This window comes from Notechis scutatus, chromosome Z (assembly GCF_049901735.1).
Source record: "Notechis scutatus isolate UNSWTSFEM ecotype Mainland chromosome Z, rNotScu1.2, whole genome shotgun sequence".
Taxonomy (NCBI): domain Eukaryota; kingdom Metazoa; phylum Chordata; class Lepidosauria; order Squamata; family Elapidae; genus Notechis; species Notechis scutatus.
In genome coordinates, this window is record NC_142025.1 from 102,252,311 (window position 1) to 102,275,569 (window position 23,259).

Below are 23,259 nucleotides of genomic sequence, written 5' to 3' on the forward strand. Positions count from 1 at the left end.
TCCCCAAAGAGGAAAGTACTGAAGATCTATTATTTTTGATCACTTTCTTCATTGGGTCAGTTATGTTTTAAATATTAGAACTCTCTTGGTTAAATATTTATTATTGTTGGGTTGCATTGATGATGATTGTTGTTTATCGATGAAGTCCGTTTTAAAAGGGCTTTGGCTCTTAATGGCATCTGATAAATAAATAAGCAAGCAAGCATTTACTAATGTACAAATCCACCATACTTGGAGAACATTTGTTGACACAAAGTATTTGAAGAATAAATAGATCCAAATTCATATAAAAAGTTTAGAATAGCTTCTTCCTTGTCTTCTGCCTATGCAATACATGGATGGTCACGTGCATTTCCTATGTTTAAAAGCAGGCAACTACAGAAGAATTGCTCATGGGTCTTCCCAACAATGGTGCTTTAGAACAGGAGTCGCCAACCTTTTGGACCTCAGGGACCACCAAACTCATAATTTTAAATCCCAGGGACCACTAATCGGTTCTGTGGGCGTGGCCTAATTTGTGGGTATGGCTTGATGGTCATGTGACTGGCTGGGCATGGCTTGTATTTAAATATTATAAATATTTATATAAATATTGAATTTTTTATTTTAAAAAAGAGCAACTTTTACCCAAAATCAGGCAAAGCAGGCAGATTGAGTTGCTCACAGAATCACAGATTCATTCAGAGATCTATCCATCTGTCATTGCCTAGCTTAGTCTGTCACATAAAATTTGCTTGCAAGCAAACACATAACATTTGCTAGCCAGCAAACTCACAAAATTAACTCACAACACACCATGCGTGTAACTATTGAATTTTTTATAAAAAAGAGCAACTTTTACCCAAAATCAGGCAAAGCAGGCAGATTGAGTTGCTCACAGAATCATTCAGTGATCTATCTATCTGCCATCGGCTAGCTCAGTCTCTCAAATTTGCTTGCCGTGAGTCTGCACTGAATTTGCTTGCAAGCAAACCTTCAGTCCTAAGGGAGATTCGGCTCTGCTGAGCCGAAGATATAAAGACTAGCTAGAAAGCAAGAAATCCAACCATTTCCTGCTTCCTAGCTAATTTAAATCTCCCAGCACATCAGAACAGATGATGGTCGGAAAAAGGAAAAATAGCAATTTAGCAGGCAAGTTTACCAGGTAAGGAATGAGTGGGCAGGGAGGGTTCCCACGGACCATGTGGGCAGCGTAGCCTTGTGTTTCTATGCAGCCTGGATTAATTGCTTTGTGGGGGTGCTCTGGGGGTGAGATTTCTCTGCGCCCACCAAAATTTTCTCATGGCCCACCAGTGGGCTGCGGCCTACCAGTTGGCGACCGCTGCTTTAGAAAGTACTTTAGTGCTAAGTACTCTAGGATATTTGGGGCTCAAAGCAGTATAAATTTAAATGGATTAAACAAGGGCTAATTACTTCACAGAATAAAATTTAGTCCAAGTCCAGTATGTGCTGGGGTTTAAACATCCCAAGTTTTGCAGTACAAAATGGATTTGTATCTTTTTCACTACACCAAATTTATTTCAAATAGTTTTCAGCTTGCTGCAGGACAGCTGGGAGGAAATGTGGAAAGTTCTTTTCCTCAAACAAATGAATTCAATCTGTTAGCAGTATGAATGTATTAAAAGGATAGGACAATATTAAAAATAAATAATGAATGCAGATTAACTAATGTTTGTAAAAGATCATGTTTGTACAAGTAATTTTATAGTTGACAAAATACAATTTATGAGGAAAAGATAGGAGGAACCAAAATAAGGTTCTAAATGGGACTCGGGTGTTTTTTCATTTTGAATCCAAATGTACCTTCTTATCAAGCCTTATGTGAAAAACACTGGAATCAACGTGGGATCAAATTTATATATCCTGCAAATTTCAATCTAAGGAATGAATTAACCAGAAGATATTTAAATCGCCTCCACATTTAACTAGCATCAGCAAAGTAATTTCCACTTCTATTTAATTTAAAAAATGGAGGGCAATCTCAAATTCTGTTTATTGAGCATGGCATACTAATTTTCAACATTTGGTACTTAACCATAAGGCTTGTCCATGGAATATATAACATTAATATAACTATGTGTAATAATAATGAAGAGCCTACACAAATGAAGATTTTTTTTTTTATTCAGGTGTTTCAATAATGCGCAAAACACTGAAAACAAATGGTGAGGTGGAACATTGTAAGACACAATTCTACTAATGGACTCTTTTTAAAAAATATGCTGGGCCTCAACTTTGCTAAGAAAGTCAGTACCTAATTTTCTAGTGAGACAAGAGGCTTCTGCAGTTTTTCAATGTTGAAAAGTCATAACACTTCCTATTACTAGGAATGTTTTTGTTGCCTACATTTTGTGACTAAATTCTTGGCTCAGGCTTCATTCAAATCAAATCATTAGCACAATCTTTAATTACTTTCAACAAGAAAACGTGAAAACATATAACCAAGAATAGCAACATCGAAGAATTCTATATATTATTTCAAGGGACAAGCAATATTTGCACATTTGATCTACCATCTGTCTCATATGGGCCTGATTTTATAAAATGCCATGTCCCTTTGCTGCAAATTCAGATGCCACTGTTTATGGACATCCTTCTATGTGCTAAACACCCCAGCCACTCAGATTAAATCTAGCTACATATTTGATTATTTTAAAGTTAGTTTAAAGACAGATTTCACAGATCTGCTTACCTGCCACAGGTATGGCGTGGATCTGTGCCCGTGACAGGAGTTCCAACGATGGCTCACGTCCAGAAACTCCATCTGAAGAGAAACATGATTCAGTTTCGTAAATTGTCTGCAACATCTCTGGCAGTCCCCACACTGAGGATACAAGAAGCATGCCAGAGAACGATTATGCTCTGTTTTATTCCACTTCAGTTTGCCTTGATGACAATCCGTTGCCCAACTAAAGGGGTGTCTCTTGTTATGCTAGAGACTGTCAACTCAAACCATCCAACATTCTCCTAAAACAGCTGCAAACATGCAGGCATCCATCCTCCTTGGAGAAGGCTATCTTTGAAAAAGTTAAATTGTTTCACAGCAATGGTGTGGTGCCCTGGCGAGGATATCTCCCAAAACTAAATCAAAGCTGTCAGGAGAGAAAACAAAAATACTTGCAGATGAAAATAAGATAGCAGCAGAGGTGAAAACTGTTTCACCCACACCAGATTGGAAGGGACAGGACTTGCAAGACACAGGAACAGGCAGAGGCAAAAGATAATGGAAAAGGAGGAAATGACTTATATCTTAGCCATGATTTATTTTACTCTGAAAAGGACAGATTTAGCAACATCTTCTTAGAACTCAGGAGAAGTTTCTAAAAAAAACAGAACATCCTTAGAGTGATAGATTTATTTTGAAGGTTCCTGAAAAATAGAGCAACAGCCCCTTGCCGTTCCTACAAGGGGCCCATTTTTGTAACATGCAAGAGTCTGCTCCAGTCACACAATTGTTTCCCAACCCAGTCACCAAATGATATGGCTTCTGCTGGGGGTGACCTGAAATAGAATGTCAGGGAGGAACCAGCTATAAATAAACTCAGCTGAGCTTTCTCCAAGCAGGGAGGGTTCAGGGAAGAGGAGCTGCCTGCCTATCAGAAGCTGGATTTCGACCTGGGATCAGCGGAAAAAGATTCCCCGAGGGAAAGGCTATGCCGTTTGCCAACCAAGAAAAGGAAGGCGATACAAGAACAAAAGGGAAGGGAATGACCCTTTCTGTGTTCTGGATGCCAGAGTCCACCTACAGACATTGCCTAGCTGGTTAAAACACTTTTTCAAGCACAGAGATCATTGAAACACCAGCAGTAAAATGCCAAAGGCTATAATCTTAACTCCATATTTGCACAAAAGCTAAGCTGAATACAATCTGCTAAAAAGAAAAAAGGAGAAAAAAACCGACAACAACCAACCATAACTACAATTATACCGTTAAAAGCAAAATGTCTGTTTCTTGAATAAATTATATATTCTATGTGTATTAACATGTATTCAGGGGTGCAATTCAACCGGTGTTAACAACTGGTTCGGTGAGTGTGCGCTTTGCGTGCACGGAGCATTTGCTACTGACCTTCTCCAGCAATCTCTGTGTGTTAAACAGCTAGCATGCAGCACTCCACTATGCCATTCAAATCAGCTGAACATGAAAACCAGGATATAAAGCAGACTAGAGCTAGGGTGGGTGGGTGGGCCCAAGAGCTGAACCTCGGGGCTACTGGTTCACCTGAACTGGTAGAATCCCACTCCTGCATGTACTGTTTATTATCACTGTTCCTAAAGAGTTATCTAGAAGACTCAGATGAATTTTATATTTTATTTGATGTGAACAACAACATTCATCAAACTTTGCTAATTCTGACAAAACACTTTATTAGCTGAAGAATAGACAAACATGGAGATGGTTATCTAAATTCAGTGAAATTGCTGAAATGGTGTGAATTGCTGATTCTATATATCTGCTCTTATATTTGCAATCAATTTAGGTGTTCTACAAGTATATGGACCAACCTCCAAGGTTCTTAGTAATGGCAAAACTGTCTAGGGATTACTGAAAGCTGAGATTCATTTTGAAGGCACCCCGGATTGGAGACAATTATAAGGCATCAGAAAAAACTTGTTCCTATCATCACACTAAACACAAACACACATACACACTTTTTATATCTCTAGCATCCCTTCCACAAAAGCAGGAATATGCAGCATATGGCTATCTATTAACAACTCCCATGATACCTCGCCATTGACCATACTAGCTGGGGACAACATGACTTGGAATTCAGCATCATCTGGAGCAGTGGTGGGATTCAAAAGTCCCACCACCGATTCTGTGGGTGTGGCTTGGTGGGCGTGGCTGCAGAGGGGGTTGCGCAATTCACACATGTGCACCAAATGGATGCTTTGCGCACGCATTAAAACAGTAAAAACTAAGCTACTGCGCCTCTCAGCTGTTTAGCACAGCAACCCACTCTGCTGCGCCAAACAGCTGAGAGGTTAAAAAGGATCTAGGAGCAGGGGTGGGCAGGTGGGCCCAACTGCAGAGCGTCAGAGAGACTCAGAGCAAACAGGTTCTCTGCCAGCTGATCTTTGGCGCTACTGGTACGCCAGAACCGGGCCAAACCGGTAGAATTCCACCACTGATCTGGAGGATAACAGTTACTTCATTTCTGCTAAATCCTGCAACAGTCTCACAAAAGAGGAGCTATACTTTTTAAAGAACATGCAAGAATGAACTGTGCAGCACAAAACACTTTAAAATTAATTAAGCTTTCTCTATTCCTCACCTCCTGAATGCAATATTTCAAGACAGTTTGTGAAATAACTGAAGGTTTTACTGAACACACTTAGAATAAAGGGATGGCAATGCACAAACTTTTATAACAAAATAATAACTTTGTTGTGATTCACTGGCAGTCTGTGCAGACTGCAGCAGAATTGGACAGTGGGGAAGAAAGGGGATCAGCCCGGGAATCTGGAGAGGACTTGGATGAGGGTCCTGTGTCCAATGCAGAGATGGGGCTAGGACCATCTGGGAGTGCTGCCTTCGGAGTCTGGCAGCAGTGAGGCAGAGGACTCAGGGGAGCCTGTTCCCAGTGCGCGTGTGCGCAGAGCTGCTAGAAGGCGAGAGCAGCTGAAACAAAAGGAGCAACTCAGGAGTAAGGCTGGGAGGTGATTGCCTCTCCCATAAGGTATAAAGGACAGGCAAAGATGACGAAACCTTTGCAGGAAGCAAAGTCATTCGTTTGGTTTAGATTCATTCTTCAAACTCTTTGTATTTCGGTTGGTTTTTGTTCTAGTTTATTTGACACTTCTATTATTGGCAGCACTTCGCAAGAGAGAAAGGTGGGTGCTTATCTTGAGGGACTGTTTGAGATTGATTACCAGCTAGGAATGAAAATAATTCCCAGCATTGCAATAAACCAAGACTTGTTTTTAAAATAAATGTGTATGTAATTACGGTCTCAGAAGCCTTGGTCAGAACAAACTTATATTAATATTTCCATACAAGTAAATGCAGTATTCCTCAACTTCATAACCATATAGATTTGCACACTTACCAGACTAAGTAAGGGAACTATTTGGCTTATGGGCCCTAATAAACAGTCAGTTTGGTCTAGTATTTAAGGCATCAGGTTAGAAAATAGGAGAACGTGAGTTCTGGTCCCAGCTGAGTGATCTGGGGCTAGTCATACACTCTCAACCCAGCCCACCTCTCAGGACTGTTGTTGTGAGTAAAATAAAGAGGAAGGAAGAAGTATCAGATACGTTTGGTGCCTTGAGTTATTTATAAAAATAATAAAAGCAAGAAAAAAATAAAGTGATTTAGCACCAACAATTCTGAATTAGAGGCAGGGTTAATCTAATGTTGACAATAAAGTAACATTATTTATGTACATACTTCCTTATGACATTAAAATTATAAAAAGAAATAAAGTTGTTTCTCCTTAGGATCAGATCACATGGCAATAGATCTGAGGCCTGCAGTTTAAACAGGTTCAAGCTGTTGATCTTTTCCGAGGTCTTTTAAAAATAGTTCTTCCTCAAGCTTCACCTACTTTTTGGACCTGCCTATCCTACAGCATAGAATAGGGATTGACATTGGAAATTTGAGAGGTAGAACCATAGACTGCAATCAGAGCCAAAATAATTTGTTGCCCCTCCCCCCAAAGCCAACATCTGCTTCTCTTCACATAGACTTTTTTGAGGGGGGGTAAAGTTGGTATTCTAAACTTGGTAGAATTCTTTCTCATTGAATTTAAACCTATAAAGCCTACATGGCATAGGGCCAGTCTATTTGCAGAATTGCCTTTCTTCCATCGTCTCTGCTTGCCCCACCAGATCTAGCAAAAATGACTTCCTACACAGCCCTTTTACCAAACAATGTCATCTTATTATATCTCAGAGTTGGGTCTTCTAAGGGGCTGTACTTGCTCATGAAACAATATCCCCCAGCCTGAGATTCAAATGACCCCCAACCCCATTAATCTTTTGCAATGCACTGAGACCTGGTTGTTTTCTCAGACATTTGGATCAGAATAAGGAAAATTATCTTGATAGAAATATGCAAGAATTGTTACCCAGGCAAAGAGCCCAGAAACATTTTTAAGCCACTTGCAATATTACAATATTCAGAAGCTGCTCAGGCAGATACCACCCCTAATGCACTGAAATATAGGACAGGGCAGGAGCCAGAGCACAATCAGATTTATAAGATGCTGTTATTATAGCTAGTTTCAATAAAAGTAGTTCTAGGTCTTCTTATGGAGGTGATTTTCTGGTCTGGTTTACTTAGCAGGGATGACAGGAGGGTAGATTAGCTCTGCTTGCAGGAGGGTAAATTAGCATATGTTTTTTGGGAATTGAGTTAATATTTTATCCTTTGGTGCCAGGGACTACATGTAGTGGTTTTGTCTTTTAATATTTGTATGCTGCCCAGAGTCACTTATGGCAGAAACAAAACAGACAAACAACTTCTCCTGTCACCCATTACAAATACAATTAAATATACTGAGCTATCTGTATTTATTGTACTCCTCTTTGATTCCCTCACTGCAAAACATTGGGCTACAGGTATCTGCAAGAATCTTTCCCTGCTTATGCATTTTACATTAAGTTCCTCCGTACCACCATCATTAGAGCAGAATAGTAGAACTGCCTAAATGTGCTTATTGTATGAAGTAGTGGATTGCTGGATCATTTTCAGATGCAAAGTGGCTTTGCAAAATAGGTCACTACAATTCCATTTTCCAGATGGAGAATTAAAATGAGGTAAGACAGCATAATTAAAGACAGAGAAACTTCTAACTTCTCTCAGTCCCAATATCACCAATCTGACCCAGAAAGCTAGCCACATATGGCAATTCAGTGGCAAATCATATTGTTTGCCTACTTAAAGATCTACGTTTAATTCCCTACATCACAGATAGATAGATAGGCCTAGAATTAGTCCTCTATATATAAAGTACTGGAGAATCACTATTAATGGGCTATAAAAATGGGCAGAAGGGTGCATATACAGTCCATAGTCCATAAGTTGCCCAACCCAATATAACCAACACTATGCTAAGTACAGAAAATCCTCAACTTATAAGCATTTGTTTAGTGATTGTTCAAAATTAGAATGGCACTGAAACTTATGATCATTTTTCACATAATCATTGCAACATCCCCAAGGTCATTTGATCAAAATTTGGGTGCTTGGCAACTGGGGTGTATTTATGATGGTTGCAATGTCCCAGGTTCATGTGACTACCTTTTATGAACTACTGATAAGCAAAGTCAATAAAGCCAGATTCATTTAACAACTGTGTTATTAATTTAGCAACTGTGGTAATTCACTTAATAACTGTGGCAAGAAAAGTTGTAAAATGAGGCAAAACTCACTTAACAACTGTCTTGTTTAGCAACATTTGGGGCTCAATTGCTGTCATAAATCAAAAACTACCCGCATTTGCAATAGTCTGACTTGGTATAAGTAGTTCTCAATTTATGACCGTAACTTCTGTTGCTAAACAAGGATACTGATTTTATGATCTATTTTATCTGATTGTTAAGAGAATCATGCAGTTGTTAAGTGAATCCAGCTTCCCCCATTGATTTTCCCCCCATTGACTTGTTAGAACACAGCTGGAAAGATCCCAAAGGGTAATTACATGAGCCTGGGATGATGCAACCATCATAATACATGTATACCAAGCATTCAAATTCTGATCATGTGACTTTGGGGATGCTGTGATGGTCGTAGTATGAAGACTAATTGTAAGGCACATTTTTTAGTGTTTCTGTTGTAACTTCGAATGATTGCTAAATGAATGGTTTTAAGTTGAGGACTATCTGTTTATAACTTCTCCCTATGTATCCCAAGATTACTTTCCTCATTCCCCCTATCCCACGTATTACAGGAATAGATCAGAGCATGCTTATCCCTCCAGCCATTTGGATATTTCTAGGCAGGTCAAGAGCAAGGCCTGTATTTACCAGCATGTTATTTCAAAGCCAGAGTTTTAAAATAGCCCTGTTTTATTTATAGACTTAAGCCTACTCGGTCCCTCAGTCTACACTCCACCTCATGTCCTTTTAGACAACGTCAGAAAAGTTATTTATGTATACATGAGTGGATGGGAAACCATTGGAGCCCTTTTATCCATCCACACGCTTCTCCTTGCACATCTCGCCTTTTGGATCAAATCAAAGGAGAGTGTCACAATACAAGGAAAGTAGATACTACATATCCCCCTCATCCCACTCTGAGGCCTTAGTTTTAGATGGACAGACACACACCACGAGGCTTTTCACCTTTTACCAAGACAATCTCTGCCAGCCATATGTAATGCAATAAAATAAAAATATGTGTGCAGAACTTCATTAAGCACTTAATTTTCAAAATCTAAAAAATATTTGAGGAAAATAGACAGACAGACCATCACATAGGCAGATAGATCTTAGTTGTTATTAATCTGTTGTGGGGAACTGGAAATCATTCACACACACACACACACACACACACACACACACACACACTTTGTTAGTGCAATATTACATTTTCCTACACATCAATTCTATTTTTTAAAAAATCTAACTGAAGCATGCAGTGCTTTTCCATAATGAATGTATTGCAACTACCATGGAGTAAACAATTGCCCAAATGCCAATAGCAGTCCAAAAAGAAAACTGCATCAAGTATTGCAGGAATAAGAACAGAAAGTCCCCAAACAAAAGAATGAAACAGATATGCAGAAAAAAAGTTACAAATATTTAATATAAAAAAGTGTAGTACAGCTAAATATGTGTTGTTTGTCTTTATTAAAACAAAAAACACTTAAATACTTTATAACTGTTGTAAACTTGTTTCCTATGTTTTTGTCCTGTTTTTTAATTCTAGAACTTTTTAATTCTTCCTTCCTAACTCATATGTGTAGATCTGCATATTTATATCACCAGCAGAGATCACCCCTCCCCTCAATACCTTATTTAAGAAGGACTGAGAATTTATTCCCATTGTTTATAAAAGAAGAAAAACAGAGTGATGTAAGAGAATAGCTGTCCCAGCACAAGCACTAGCAACATTTTCCCTTTGATGAATACATATTATTGTGATCATTTTTAATACTTTTTTTCTCTCAGTGCCAAGCCAGAAGTACCTAGGAAACCAGCAAGTAAGACTGAATGCAATCATCTAACAAATATCTCACTCAGGGTGGCTTTTTCATTTTCTACTTCACCGTTTTGTGTAATTCTTCACTTCTGCTTCTCAGTGCATATGATGAACCTTGTTCTTTAGAAAATACAATATTTGTTGGTGTTCTCTGTTAGACTCAGGAATAAAGAGGTCATTTCTCTTCAAGATAACCTATACTGTAAAATATTCAATTTACAAAGAAAAATGAGAGTAGATGGAAAATACATGTAAAATCACTGCATATTCAAAGATTTGTGGCTGAAATTTTATTTTTCCTATACAAACTATAAAGCACTATGGTTTTTACATTCTTCAAAAAATTCAGAAATTTAGCTGACATCGTTTTTCCAAACAGCTGCGTATTTGGTGATGTTATTTCTTATTTTGTCTAGATGGACCAGTAGTTGCTTTGTAACATTATCTGCCACTGGTTTATATTTATAAAGCTAAGCTAGGCTGTCTAGAGTTGCTGTTATAAATACCTAATTAAACTCTTAGCTACCTTGTCATGAATTCTGGTATGGCATCATTCCACAGAATTGTGTGGTCTAATCTGAGAATCCAACTAGAGCATCATTGATTGTACTGATACTAAAAACCCAGTTATCTCACATTATAAGATTTATAAAAATCAAATTATACCAACTATCTGATTAGTCTGGTATTCTAAAATTAGCCAACCAGAAGGATCCGAGAAGCTCACAAGCAAGGCAAAAATGCTCTTATGATGTTGCTTCCCAGTAATTAAACAAATATTATCCCTGGAAAATTAAGTTTCATTTAGCAACTATAACTAATACCAGTACTGATTGAAATCAGTATTAGAAGTGAGTTGGCCATCATTATATTTCAGGTGGAGGGAGACATATAATTCCATTAATAACATGAAGCAATCATTCTAAAAGGTCATAGTAAATGCACACAAGAAAAGAAAGATTTACAATGAATAACTTTCTTTACAATATATTCACAAAGAACTTCTTAGGTAATGCTTTGTTGCTTAACCCACTACTTTCCCGAAATAGGAGAGGTCAGCAGAAAAAAGGAACAGCAACTATGAGCAATCATGCCCTAATCCTAGCAAAGCACAATTAAAACCTGAAATCTGATCTGATAAATAAATCCATGTCCCAAATTGAGTTATAATAATCCCCATAACTAGCAATTTCAATGTGCTTGTTGCATATCAGGTTCAAGTTCAAAAGTAGCACATTCTTTCATAAATTCCATTTGCAATTCTGCTTTTTTCAGAACACCTACACTTCCATTCATTGTACAATATCCCACCCACCTATCCAACTTTTAGCATGATAATAAATGGAAACGAGCTCAACCACTATCTAACTAAGACTAACAAGATTCAGATGTGAGATCCTACTATAGGAGTCAAGCAACTAGGAGCCTTACAAAAAAACCAGACACTTTGGATTCTGCTGCACTTTCCTGAACAAATATTCTTTTCACTTCTTGATGTTTGTTAATAAAAGAGTGAAGCAGATTAAGTTAAAAAAAATAAAGGCAGTTGTCCTGATAGAAGTAATAGTTCAGGATAAAACTGTGGTCCCATGATCCCAAAAGAAAGAGACAAAGCATTTCATGGCCTAGAAGAAATCTGAAGTTCATACAAATCCCAGAATCCTGGTTCACATTACTTTTAGCTCTATCCTGGGAAAGAAGAATCAATTCAACATATGTATAAATAACTTTGCATGGCAATTGGATATTCTTTTTTTGGGGGGTCTATTTATTGCTAAGCATGGCCATACTTCCCTTTGCAGTATAGCAATCATAATGGATTATTTCCATGACATACTTAACCTTGCTTAACTAAGCAACATTTCACTTAATTAATTTAACTTTGAGGGTTTGTAAGGTTCACTGAACCATTAACTAAGCACAGAAGTTAGTTCTATGATCCAGAGTTTTATCCCAAGACTACTACATTAATGTGCAACACTCTGTAATACATAGCCAAACACTAACAGAGCCAAGGTTTTGCCAGGGTTGTTGGGCAAAACGTCTATTGGGAACCTATTTTTTCCTATGCTCTTGGGCAGAACTGGAAATAAGCTGGTACAATCCACAAATTTCATCAGGGTTTGCTCTGATTTCTCAATCTGAATCACTAGAAGGTAATCAAGCTTATGGGAACAAGAAGGAGCAGCTGCAGATGGAGATGGTGATGATATTAGGCTTATTTGCTAGGGCTAATTGTGGGCATTGATACTGCATCCATGAAATCATTTAGTCTCTCACTATAAGCTCATGAGTAAACTCCTGTATTCAGCAATTCTGGGCCAAAGAGAAGGGGAAGCAAGTATTCTTTATTATATCACTTTAGGAAGAGAATAATCTGGACAGTAAGATTTTTACCTAATCTTGAATAAATGGGGGCCAAATCATAAGGAAATAGTTACAATCTTCCTGTAAGTACATGAATTACCAAACAAATAAACATAAAAAAACTATACAATATTAAATATTATATAGAACCATTTACGCATGTAGCAAAATAAGACGCTACAATGGACCTGACCACTACATCATAGGGCAACAGGATTATATTTAACAATATTTAACTGCATTAGAAATTACCCGTAAAGCCGATACTCATTCTAAAGACTCAGAAAGGAATTTCCCTCTCTCTGGTATGCTAAGTTTCTATTTACAAAAAGTGAACACAGGACCATTCAGAACTATTATTTCTTCACCAGGAGTCTAAAGTGATACTGTCTATTCAACCATGTTAGGAATTTTCACTCACTTTTTCCCACTTAGATAAATCTGAATAGTTCTGAGAAAAAAAGATAAGAATGGTTGATTAGCATCCCTCCAAAGACATATGTTTTTCAACATTTCTCTAAACTTCCAATTATACTACTTAGTATGTCAACAACAATCTAAGTGCTCTCTAAACACATGGACAGACTTCCAGAATTCTCAATCAAATTTCCCTGGGGAATTCTAGAACAATAATCCTAGAGTACCTAGGTTGGGGAAGTTAATTATACTTTTGCTAATATTCTCTGTACATTTGTAAATTGTAAATTAATATGTTAAGAGATGGAGCAATAGGGAAAGCTGATGCATTTTCAATATCTTTTGGCTGTACCTCTCCAAAAAGGACAACTCCCTATGGAGTTCAGCCAACTGATGGCATATTTGCATGTTCTAGAATGGCTGGCAAGAAATTTGTTACAGTTGAGGATATAGCTCTTCTACATGGGAAGGGAATGGAGCTTAGTGGTAAAGCAGCTGTTTTACACAGAGGTCTGGCATTCAGAAACTATACTTATACTTCTACAAAGGACTCAGAAAGAATCCTACATGAAACTCTTAGGCAGAAATTCACATCTACAAGCCATCCACTGATTTCTGTAAAATACAGATCCTTAGAATAGCTTTCTCTCTCTAGTAAGCTCTTCCTTCCTTCCTTCCTTCCTTCCTTCCTTCCTTCCTCCTTCCCTTCCAAAGAAATAAATAACAACAACAAAAACTTTGGTATTATGAAGAAAATAGGAAGGAGGGAGCATGAGATAAATGGGTTTTAGGGAGAAAACGCTGTGCTCCTTCTGTTTGATTCACTGCCATTATTGGCATGCAACTAACAATATCTAACCCCAAAAGGAAAACTGCCCTGTAGAAACAGACTGCCAACCTTTGTCCTAGACAACCATGCCAGTCAGTATATGGTCTGTCTGTTATAAGGTGGTATAAAGGAGTTTTATTTCGATTGGTTGAGGAGTAAGAGGGATTATTAGCTGCCATTCAGTTACTATACTCTGGGGAAAAGGACTTACCCATCTCCTAAGTTTAGCAAAGGGGTGAGATGTTAAGTGCATAGTTTCAACTGCCTGTTCTTTCTCATATTTGTTTATCAGTATATTTGTTATATGTAATCTCGGTTTGATTGCTACTTTTTTCTTTCTTCATTTAAACATTTACAGGTAATCCTCAACTTGTGTCAGGTCAGTAAGTGACTGTTACGGTAGACATCTTCCCCCCCCCCCCAAAAGAAAGCTACCCATGAACCGGTCCAAAGTTAATGGCTGCTGCAATGCCCCTGGTGTCATTTATTCTTACAACCTACAACAAGGGTGCTGCAGACCCTATCTATTTCCCACTTCCACTTCCCCAGAGTCCCCACAGGTCTTGGGCCTGCTTCCCACCCTACTGGACACCACATCCTCCTCTTCACTTACTTTTCAAGCTCAGGAGTCAGGCTAGAGAAGGAAGATGGTCCACTCTGTTGCTGGGACACATGGTCCAATCCCAGAAGCAGAAGCCATTTTTCGAGCAGCTGCATTGAAATGTGGCTGCTAGGAAAATGGTGGTTCAGGAGTGCACAGTGCAGCCCAACAATGGAATGCCTTGCTTTGCTCTACTAACACATTTTTCGATGTGGCTGCTTAGAAAATGATGGATTCCGAAATTGCATCATATGGCCTAACAAAGAAGCAGCCTGTTCCCCTTCCTTCCCTTGACCTCCTGAGCTCTGAAGAGCTTCAAGTAAGAGTTCAATTACGATGGGAGGGTGGGGAGGAAGCTCAAGCCCTGTGAGGATCGGGAAGGGTGGGTGGTCGAGATGCCTGCAGGGACTTGATGGGTAGGAAACAGGCCTAAGGACTGGGGACCCTAAGGGGCAGGAAGCAGAACATGAGATGTTTCAGAGGCTGTGGGAGGCCTTGGGAAGTCTGGGGCAGATAGGCCGTCTCTATGCTAGGACTCTCAGAGCCTCCCCCATCCCTGAGTTCCACCTAATGACCCGCACAGTCGCTTAACTACCATATTAAGAAAAGCAGAGGGTGAAGTTCATACAGCAAGGTCATCTTGGGCAAGTTCCATTATGGCCGTAAGTGGAGAACTACCTGTGTTTTCCACAAATCTGTTTTAATAGATGGACAATAGTAACTACAGCTGCAAAGTTAATGCTCAATGCAGCATTAATAGAAGTCACCAAATAAAGTGTAATTATATTGTTCATAATATAATGAAGGAATTTTTGGATTTTTGAGCTTGGTAATAAAGTAACCACTATTATCATTTTTTATAAATATAGGATAGGATGGGGAGAGGAGAAAAGGGGAAAGGAAAAGATCCCTAAAAATAATATGAATATCTGATTCTTACTTCTCCTTCAAACAATTTGCAGTATTTATTGCCATAAACTTTTCGAAAACGTGCTGTAAATGTTTTGATTGTTACTTAGACTGAGAAACTATGAGAACTCTGAGACCAATGGTAGGTTGCCTTTCTTTTAGTCTTATTAGATTCCATGATGTGGATGCTTGTACCTTGCTGTCTGATAAGAATAAAGCTTTTTTGTTTGTTTGTTACAATATTCATAACTCTAGCATAGAGTCATATGAAGTTTAGAGGCATCTAAATCATCTTAAAGACAAATTTTAAGCTTGGATAATTTTCCCGATCAGTTATACCACAAAGAAGAAGGAAAGAAAGATTAAGATTAAAAGGTGTGGTGCTAGAGATTAATATTATACTTATCACCTTACTGTGCAGAAAACACATTAGATCAGTGTTTCTCAACCTCAGCAACCTTAAGTTGTGTGTCAATTTAAAGTATTCTACAACTAGGTTGAGAAACACTGCATTAGATCAATTATTGCCAATGGATAATTATAAGTCTTGCTTATAAGCTTCAAAGCAGCATCTGTTTGGACCAGACATCCAACAGCATGCTAGAAGAGATGGATTTTCTGAACTCCTCCAGTAGCGCTCACTTTCTTACGTAACACAAAATCTGAAGTATACAGTAAAATACATGATTTGAGCGCAGAAGGACCTGCTTATTGCTCTCCCTTTCTCTAGATAATTTTTTTTGTCTCACACTGTACTCAAATGTACAGAAAACAGTAAGAAAATTAGTGGGTGAATAATGAAAAAGTCTAGGGAAATGAAGGGCAAAAAAAAAACACCATGGAGAAATCTCCCCAAACACCTCCTAGTAACTTGCCCTTGCCATCCAGATTTGAGCAACACCACCTAGCGGTTGGTGTTTGTAGCTGTCTACAAAGTTGCACTTTCCATTAAGTAACCAGCCCCGTAGAATATTAATATTTTTTTCCCAATTTCTTCCCATACAAGTTAGTAGGAAAGGCTGTGCATAATCAATGCAAGAAGTGCTTTGCAGGCAGGGGAGCATATATGAAGGGCCTCTTTTTTAATCATTAAAGCAACCACTTCAAGAAATGGTTGTACATATGCACACACTGATACACAGAAACAATCAGGAACAGCTTCTAAAGCAGCCTTGTTAGCAATCTGGTTATCTTAATAATACAAACAACATGCTTTGTTTATACCCTCTGATGCTGTGAAGTACTTTTTTTGAAAATTGTACACCGTTCTTTTTAATAATATTACTTTTTGTTTGTTCTTGGACTTTGGGGAAGAACTGGTTCGAAGCTGACAGGCAACAATTTTTTGTCATTCCCCAGGAGTCCAACTTATTTACAGTCTATCTCCTTCAAGACCACTGATCTCTTCATATGAAATCATATGAAACAAACTGCTAAAATAAAAGTTAAATTCAAATGTTTTTAATCTTTGCCTGATAAGGGATTTTGAAACTCAAATACGAAGTAAAGTATTTTTATCTAGAAAAAACAAAATGATAAAACAGTTTGTCATTATAAAGACACTGAATGACAATGGAGTTGGATGGGAATTTTTTCCCCTTCTCACAAACATCATTTTAAAAAAAAAATGCAGGATATCTTTGTAGCTTAAGAGATAGAAGGCAAAATTAGCCAATAGTAGCTTGCAATATGAAGGAAGAGAATAAAAATGGATTTTTTTCAGGCCTCTGCTTGAATGCTCCAATAAATTTGGAGTTGAGAAAAGTGCTCCTCACTGTACTGCACAGAGATGCTACCGAAGGAAAGAAAGGAAAAATGCTATAAATTATTTAGCCTGGAAATTGACCAAAAATTAGACAACAGACACAGTTACCACAGTCCCACTGCTCCCCTCCCCAAATATTTCACCATATCCAGACATCTTGGTAATGGAGGTGGAGGGATTTCATCTTTTGACCAGCACTTCTGAAATAAATTATTTTTCTGCTTCAGGGAACCATTTCTTTTTCTCCCAAATGACTGATCAGCTATGCAGCAATGAAAAAGTGGCTCCTAGAGGTGCTAAGATGTATTGAGATTTGCTAAGAAGCACAAATTGCCCATATATGTCTTAACTGCTATGTTCCAGCCTTCTAAGTGAGTTTCAACTCTGGATCAAATTGAGTGGGGAGGATTTGGTGCTCTCTTGTTAATTTATTTACACAGGAAAATGTCAACACTTTAAATGTACTGAAGACACAACCTCTGGCTTACAAATTCTATTGCTGAATGTTTAGTATAAAAGGTAATTTCCCAAAGATTAGGTCTCTAATTGTTGCATTACAGTTTTCATCATCCCTCCCTTACTCCCATCCATAATATGTGGCATGCTGAGTACAGAATAAATTTCTTATGTTGCTTTTGGCAAGATATGTAGGAATTTTGCTTTGCAAAATGAAACCAAATAAAAATGTAAAACATTTAACAAGCAATTTTATTATTCCATGATGGGAGAAATGTACTGATTTAATTCATGCTAATAGTACTCTTCCATCCACCTACATAAGCACTGAAAACAATTCACAGCAAGGTGTCTTAAAACATACATGAAAAAGTTGAAATTTATATATCAAATGGTACTTCACAATGCTGTACATCTTATGCCTCTCCCACCTACATTCATTAATGCAATATTCATTAATAAAAGAAACAAGTTGGACTGCTGAAAAAAAGTGAGAAAAAATAAATTCCATATACACACACATTGAGAAGTTCTTCTCTTCTCCCTAGCCACAATTCTGTGGCCTTGAGCTATGCTTACAGAGTAACTAAGGTATTCCAGATATCTGCACTATAACTCCCAGAAGCTTTAGTAAATGATGCTACAAGTTTTAGTTCAATATTCAAATATTCTTGCCTTAGGAATACCTATAGCAGTGCTCTTGCCAAATTACATTGTTTTGTTCACTTAGCCATCAACTTTCACAATTTTAAGCAGTCTTTATAATTCCTTTTCCCATGACCCTTTTATCTGAAAATCCCATGGACAGACTTCAGACTTCTTGTACGCAAAGTCTGTGTACTGTCACCAAAGTACAGCTCCCAACCTAGTGAAGAGAAACATGTACTGCCATACTCTGGAACATTCTGATACACTTTAGTATTTAACAAAAAAATATGACTTAGGTAGAATTACACAACACAATAGAAGGCTCACCCCCTCTCTCATTGTGCCCTTTTTCTAATGCAGACAAATAATAACAACAATAGATTTCATTTTGCATTATTGCAACTGTCAGTGTAAGCTTATGCAAAACATTCCAAACACAGGGGGGGAAAGGCTCAGGAAAACAGGAAGCTTATTTCTTCCACCACATGTAATACAAAACTGTAGTAGGGACTAAAAGGACTAAAGTGGGGGGAACGGACCCAAACAAGCAGACAGAAAGTCCTTACTTCACCTGAACATATCTAGACATGCCAGTTAAATCCACAGGGCTCAGCGGCAACAAAAGAGGCTGTATTCCAGTTGATCTAGCTTTTGTAAAGAGGGGAAAGGGCTTGCTTGTGACTGGGAATGAACTAGACAGAAATGTGGTGTTGCTATGGAAACCATTCAACTGCCATCTTGCATTTCTTGGTATTTGTTGATAGGTTTTTAATGTGGGCATCAACAACTGATTCAAAGAGAAAACCAGCATATCATTTCTGCCGCATATAAAATTAACAGGGAAAAATAGGTATCAGAATTAGTTCATCTTGGTTGAAGCCTGAAATCTTAAACCAGGAAGGCTGCCTTCAGAACAATCAGAATCAAAAGGCTTTTGAACATGTGCAAAGTGCTTTTGCTATATCACTTCATATTTACAATGTAAAGAAAGGGTCCAGCATTTAGCACTTGCCAGTTTTAGCTATACAATAATCTTGGGAAATTGACTGAAAAAAAGGAACTGGCACAAGATCAATCAATTAGTTTGTGGTTGGACAGGAATGTGAAGCTTTGTGACTTGGATCTCATCTTCTAATCAGGCATTTTCACAACCATATGCTGCTGGTGGAACCACAATCAATTTCCTCACATTTTGGAGCAGGCATGGCTTCCAAGAAACCTTTTGAAGTACAACTCATCAAGATGTTCAGCTTTAAAGAAGTCCCCACAAAGATCTGTTAGTCCTTAACATGAAAAGCTACGCAGAGCTTTCGTCAACAAACTAAATTAAATCATCCACCAATTTATGAAAGCATAAATGCACTGTTTAAATTAAGATTTTGTTTGAAAATGGACTTCCAGAGGAGCAATGGTGGACTGAAGATAGCTTCACTTTCAGCACAGCCAATGTCAGCCTTCCCAGGTAGATGAGATAGGAAATAGAACCAAATGATCCAATTCTGTTTTATGATAAAAGAGTTCATGAAGTGAATCTTGCAAGGCTGATATAGGTCGGCCTTGACTTATGACCATAATTGAGCCCAAAATGTATGTTTCTAAGACAGTTGTTAAGTGAATTCTGGCCACCGTTGTTAAATGAATCATTGCAATTCTTAAGGGAGAAACACAGTTGTTAAGTGAATCTGGCTTCACTTGATTGATTTTGCTTGTCAGAAAGTAATCACATGGCCCCAGAACATCACAACCGTCACAAAAATGAACCAGTTGACAAGCATTCAAATTCTGATCTCGTGACCATGGGATCCTGCAGTGGTCATGTGAAAAACAGTCATAAATCACCTTTGTCAATGCCATTCTAACTTCAAATGGTCACTAAATGAATGGTTGTAAGTCGAGGACTACTTGTAGCACATTTAGCAACTGATTGAAGTTATGATGGACTTTCCCCCCATCCCAAAGCTATGGCCTGGTTTCAAAGTTATAGCTGCTGCAGCTTCCACATAATTATATGCACAAAATTTAGGTGCATTCATCTATATGATTGATTGTGGGGACACTGCTATATTCCCCCAATAGCTCCTTGCAGGCTTTGGGGATGACGGGGCACATAGCTGCTACGTCTCCACAAAGTTATCTTTGTAGCTCTCCCGAGCTCATGTTTAGGAAGAAGAGACCACTCCATCCTTTGGCTTCTCTAGGCTCCATGGCATTGTCCTAGTAGCAAGCTCCATTTTTGAAGAAGTACAATGAATTGTGGCTACTCTAAAAATGGCACCCACTTCTGGGACCTGCAGAGATGCCTATGTGGCCTGCAGAGATGCCAAGGGGTGGAGAGGTCTGTCCTCCTTCCCCAATGTGAGCTCTGGAGATCTACAAAAGGTAAGTAAGCAGTCAATGAAATAAATGTTTTGCTTTATTTTCAGATGGAAGTGATAGGCTATGGTGTTAAAAGGAAAGGAGTACAAAGTTGGCTTACTTTATTAAAGTTTAAATAAATATAGCAATAGCATTTAGACTTATACACCACTCCATTATATTTTACAGCACTCTCTGAATGGTTTACAAATGTCAGCATGTTGCCCCCAACAATCTGGGTCCTCATTTTACCAATCTCGGAAGGCTGGAAGGATAGTCAACTTCGAACTGATCAGGATTGAACTCCTGGATGTGGGCTGAATTAGCCTGCAATACTGCATTCTAACCACTGTGTCACCACCAGATATAGATGTTGTTTAAAAGGAATTAAACATGAAGATTCTTAATACGTTGTTGTTTCTGGTAACTTTTAATGTTTTTTAACTAGATACAAGAAATGAATCTCTAAAGATTTGTTTATAGATCCCAGGTAAGATTTGAGAAGGAGAGGGCTTCTTTATATTTTGAGAGAAATATATTACTGTGCTAAAAGTAAAATAAAGGAATGTGAAATTGATCAAGTTGATGAAGTTAAACTACTGTATATATTATTACTGGTAACTTTTAATGGACTTTTGCTGATTAGGACTGAATAATGAGGTTTTATCATTTCTTTACAGATAAAGAGATGAGATATGGGAAGAAGATGTTCTGGGTTTAAATATCAGAGAAAATAATAAATTTTTGAAATTGTATCTTGAAGGGGGAAGTCATTTCTTTTAATTTTTTTCTTTTTTATGTTATTTTTCCTTTTTCTCTATATTTTACCTAGTTTTTAATTTTGTATTAGTTTATTATCTTTCTACTATTAAACATTTTAATAAAATATTATAAAAAGTAAAGAGTTTCTTTGAAAAAATACCTTTGCATAATACAGATCATGGACATCACATTGTCTTCTGCAGTTAATGTGGGTATCAACAGTAAAATTAACAGGGGCATCCATGAGTGGGCTGAAAACAGTCTGGAGCCCATAGCTGAAATAATCCAGAAAGCATTCTATATAGTTTCCAGCAAAAGTTCTGTTATTAAAAGCAAGGATTGGCAAACGCAGGTTACCAGCAATGAAGATCAAACTGCTGAAAATCAGCAGCAATTGCCAATTTTTGCCATTACACTCCCTCTCTCCTCCCAAGAAATAAGGGTGGAAATGGAAGTAAAAGACCCTTGGGAAACTGCTCCTATTCCACCATTAACGTCCTTGACTTATTAGCTCAAAAATCACAGGATCCAAATGTGGACCTTTTGAACTGGATTTTGGAATGCAATAATAAACTAAAGCTATCTCCAGCTATTAGTCATACTCTATGCCCAATAGTGAGTTTTCAGGTAGAGAATAGGCTTTTTAACACATTTCAACCCATGACTAAAATAAAAAATAATAATTATTATTATTCAATTACATGCATAATTATACTTGCTTCTATCAGAAGCAACTTTCAGAAATTCTCCTTATGCTGTAAAATTTAAATGTTCCACAGGGATCCCAAGTAGCTCTTTCCCTATTTTAGCACCACCAGTTCTTCATTCTGTATTTTTTCCAATTCTAGTATAAGGGCAACACTTCTACCATATCGTAGCTGAACCTATCCAGGAATGGATGCTATCAGGAAGCTGTTGAGTTTCATTCTATCAATTCCAATTTTTCTACTAACCCATGTTGGCTTATATCCTGCCAAATAACTCCATATTCTTTCTCCCCAGAGAGAATATTTTCTCAGCCCAAGCCCTTAACCCTCAATTATATGAAACAGGTACTTTTGGAGCTGGGTAATTCTGTAATCAGCCAGAATTCATTCATTTTCTTCATTTCCTTGCCAGGCAAGGGGACTTGCGTTTCTTATGTTTATCTGTCCAGTCCCCTGCACAAATATCTCCATCCCATCTTTTAAAAGAAAGCTTAATATATTGGTCTGTATCAGAGGTGACAGCAGGGTATGGTCAAAGAAGTCAAGATGTCAACTATGATGATGCAATTGAAGCTTCACCTATTTTAATGTATATGTAGGTATATACATATATATATTTATGTATATTGCAAATCACACCATTGTGGCTGCCATATTGACTTTTCTAATCATGCACTCTACTTTAAGACTTAGGATCTAGGATCAAGAACTGCTCCACAATTTTACCAATTAAAAAAAAATCTCTGATGGGATTGACAATAGATGAGCAGTTTCAGTCTAGAATAGCTTTCTCAAATTTCTTCAGATGTGTTTGATTTCAGTAATCTAACTAGCATAGTCATTGACATTTTGAAGTCAAAAACAACTGGAAAGGTAAGTTTGCCTAAAAGTCAATGAAATTTAAAAGACTTGTTTCAGTTATACAGTATTCAACCCAAGTACTCCATCAAAGAGACAGATATATCCCTCTAATCACAGCCCATTTCATTGGACTATCTTTACTTTTATGCTCTTTTCAAAATACAACATGTATTGCTATGTTTGTTTGTTTTTTCAAATATTTCTCTACTAATTCTTCATTTAACCATGTTTAATAGGGTGTAATGCTCACAGCAACTTCTGTAACACAATTTAAACTCACCTTTTGGTCTTGCTTCATGAATTTGTAAACAATCTTGTGGATGTTTAAAATTATGCATGAACATAAAAAGAATACTAAAGAAAAGTATTTTATTAGCAAAGTTGCATTCCTTTATTCTCACACAATGGATTTTGAACACAATACACTCTTTA

At 37.6% G+C, this 23,259-nt stretch overlaps 1 protein-coding gene across 12 annotated transcripts in view; it reads right to left on the reverse strand.

Annotated features, from left to right (window-relative positions):
• Window positions 1-23,259, reverse strand: part of HDAC5 (histone deacetylase 5) — a 132,976-nt gene that overhangs the window by 100,133 nt on the left and 9,584 nt on the right. For 11 of the 12 annotated variants that reach the window (XR_015745738.1, XR_015745739.1, XM_087946043.1 and 8 more), the window contains one exon: window positions 2,693-2,764. Coding sequence is in view for 8 of the 12 variants with exons in the window: in XM_087946043.1 (XP_087802169.1) it covers window positions 2,693-2,764 (72 nt within the window). In the remaining 4 variants the exon portion in view is untranslated. Of the gene's footprint in view, window positions 1-2,692; window positions 2,938-23,259 lie in introns of those variants that run through there. The other variant, XM_026669658.2, reaches the window with a different exon arrangement.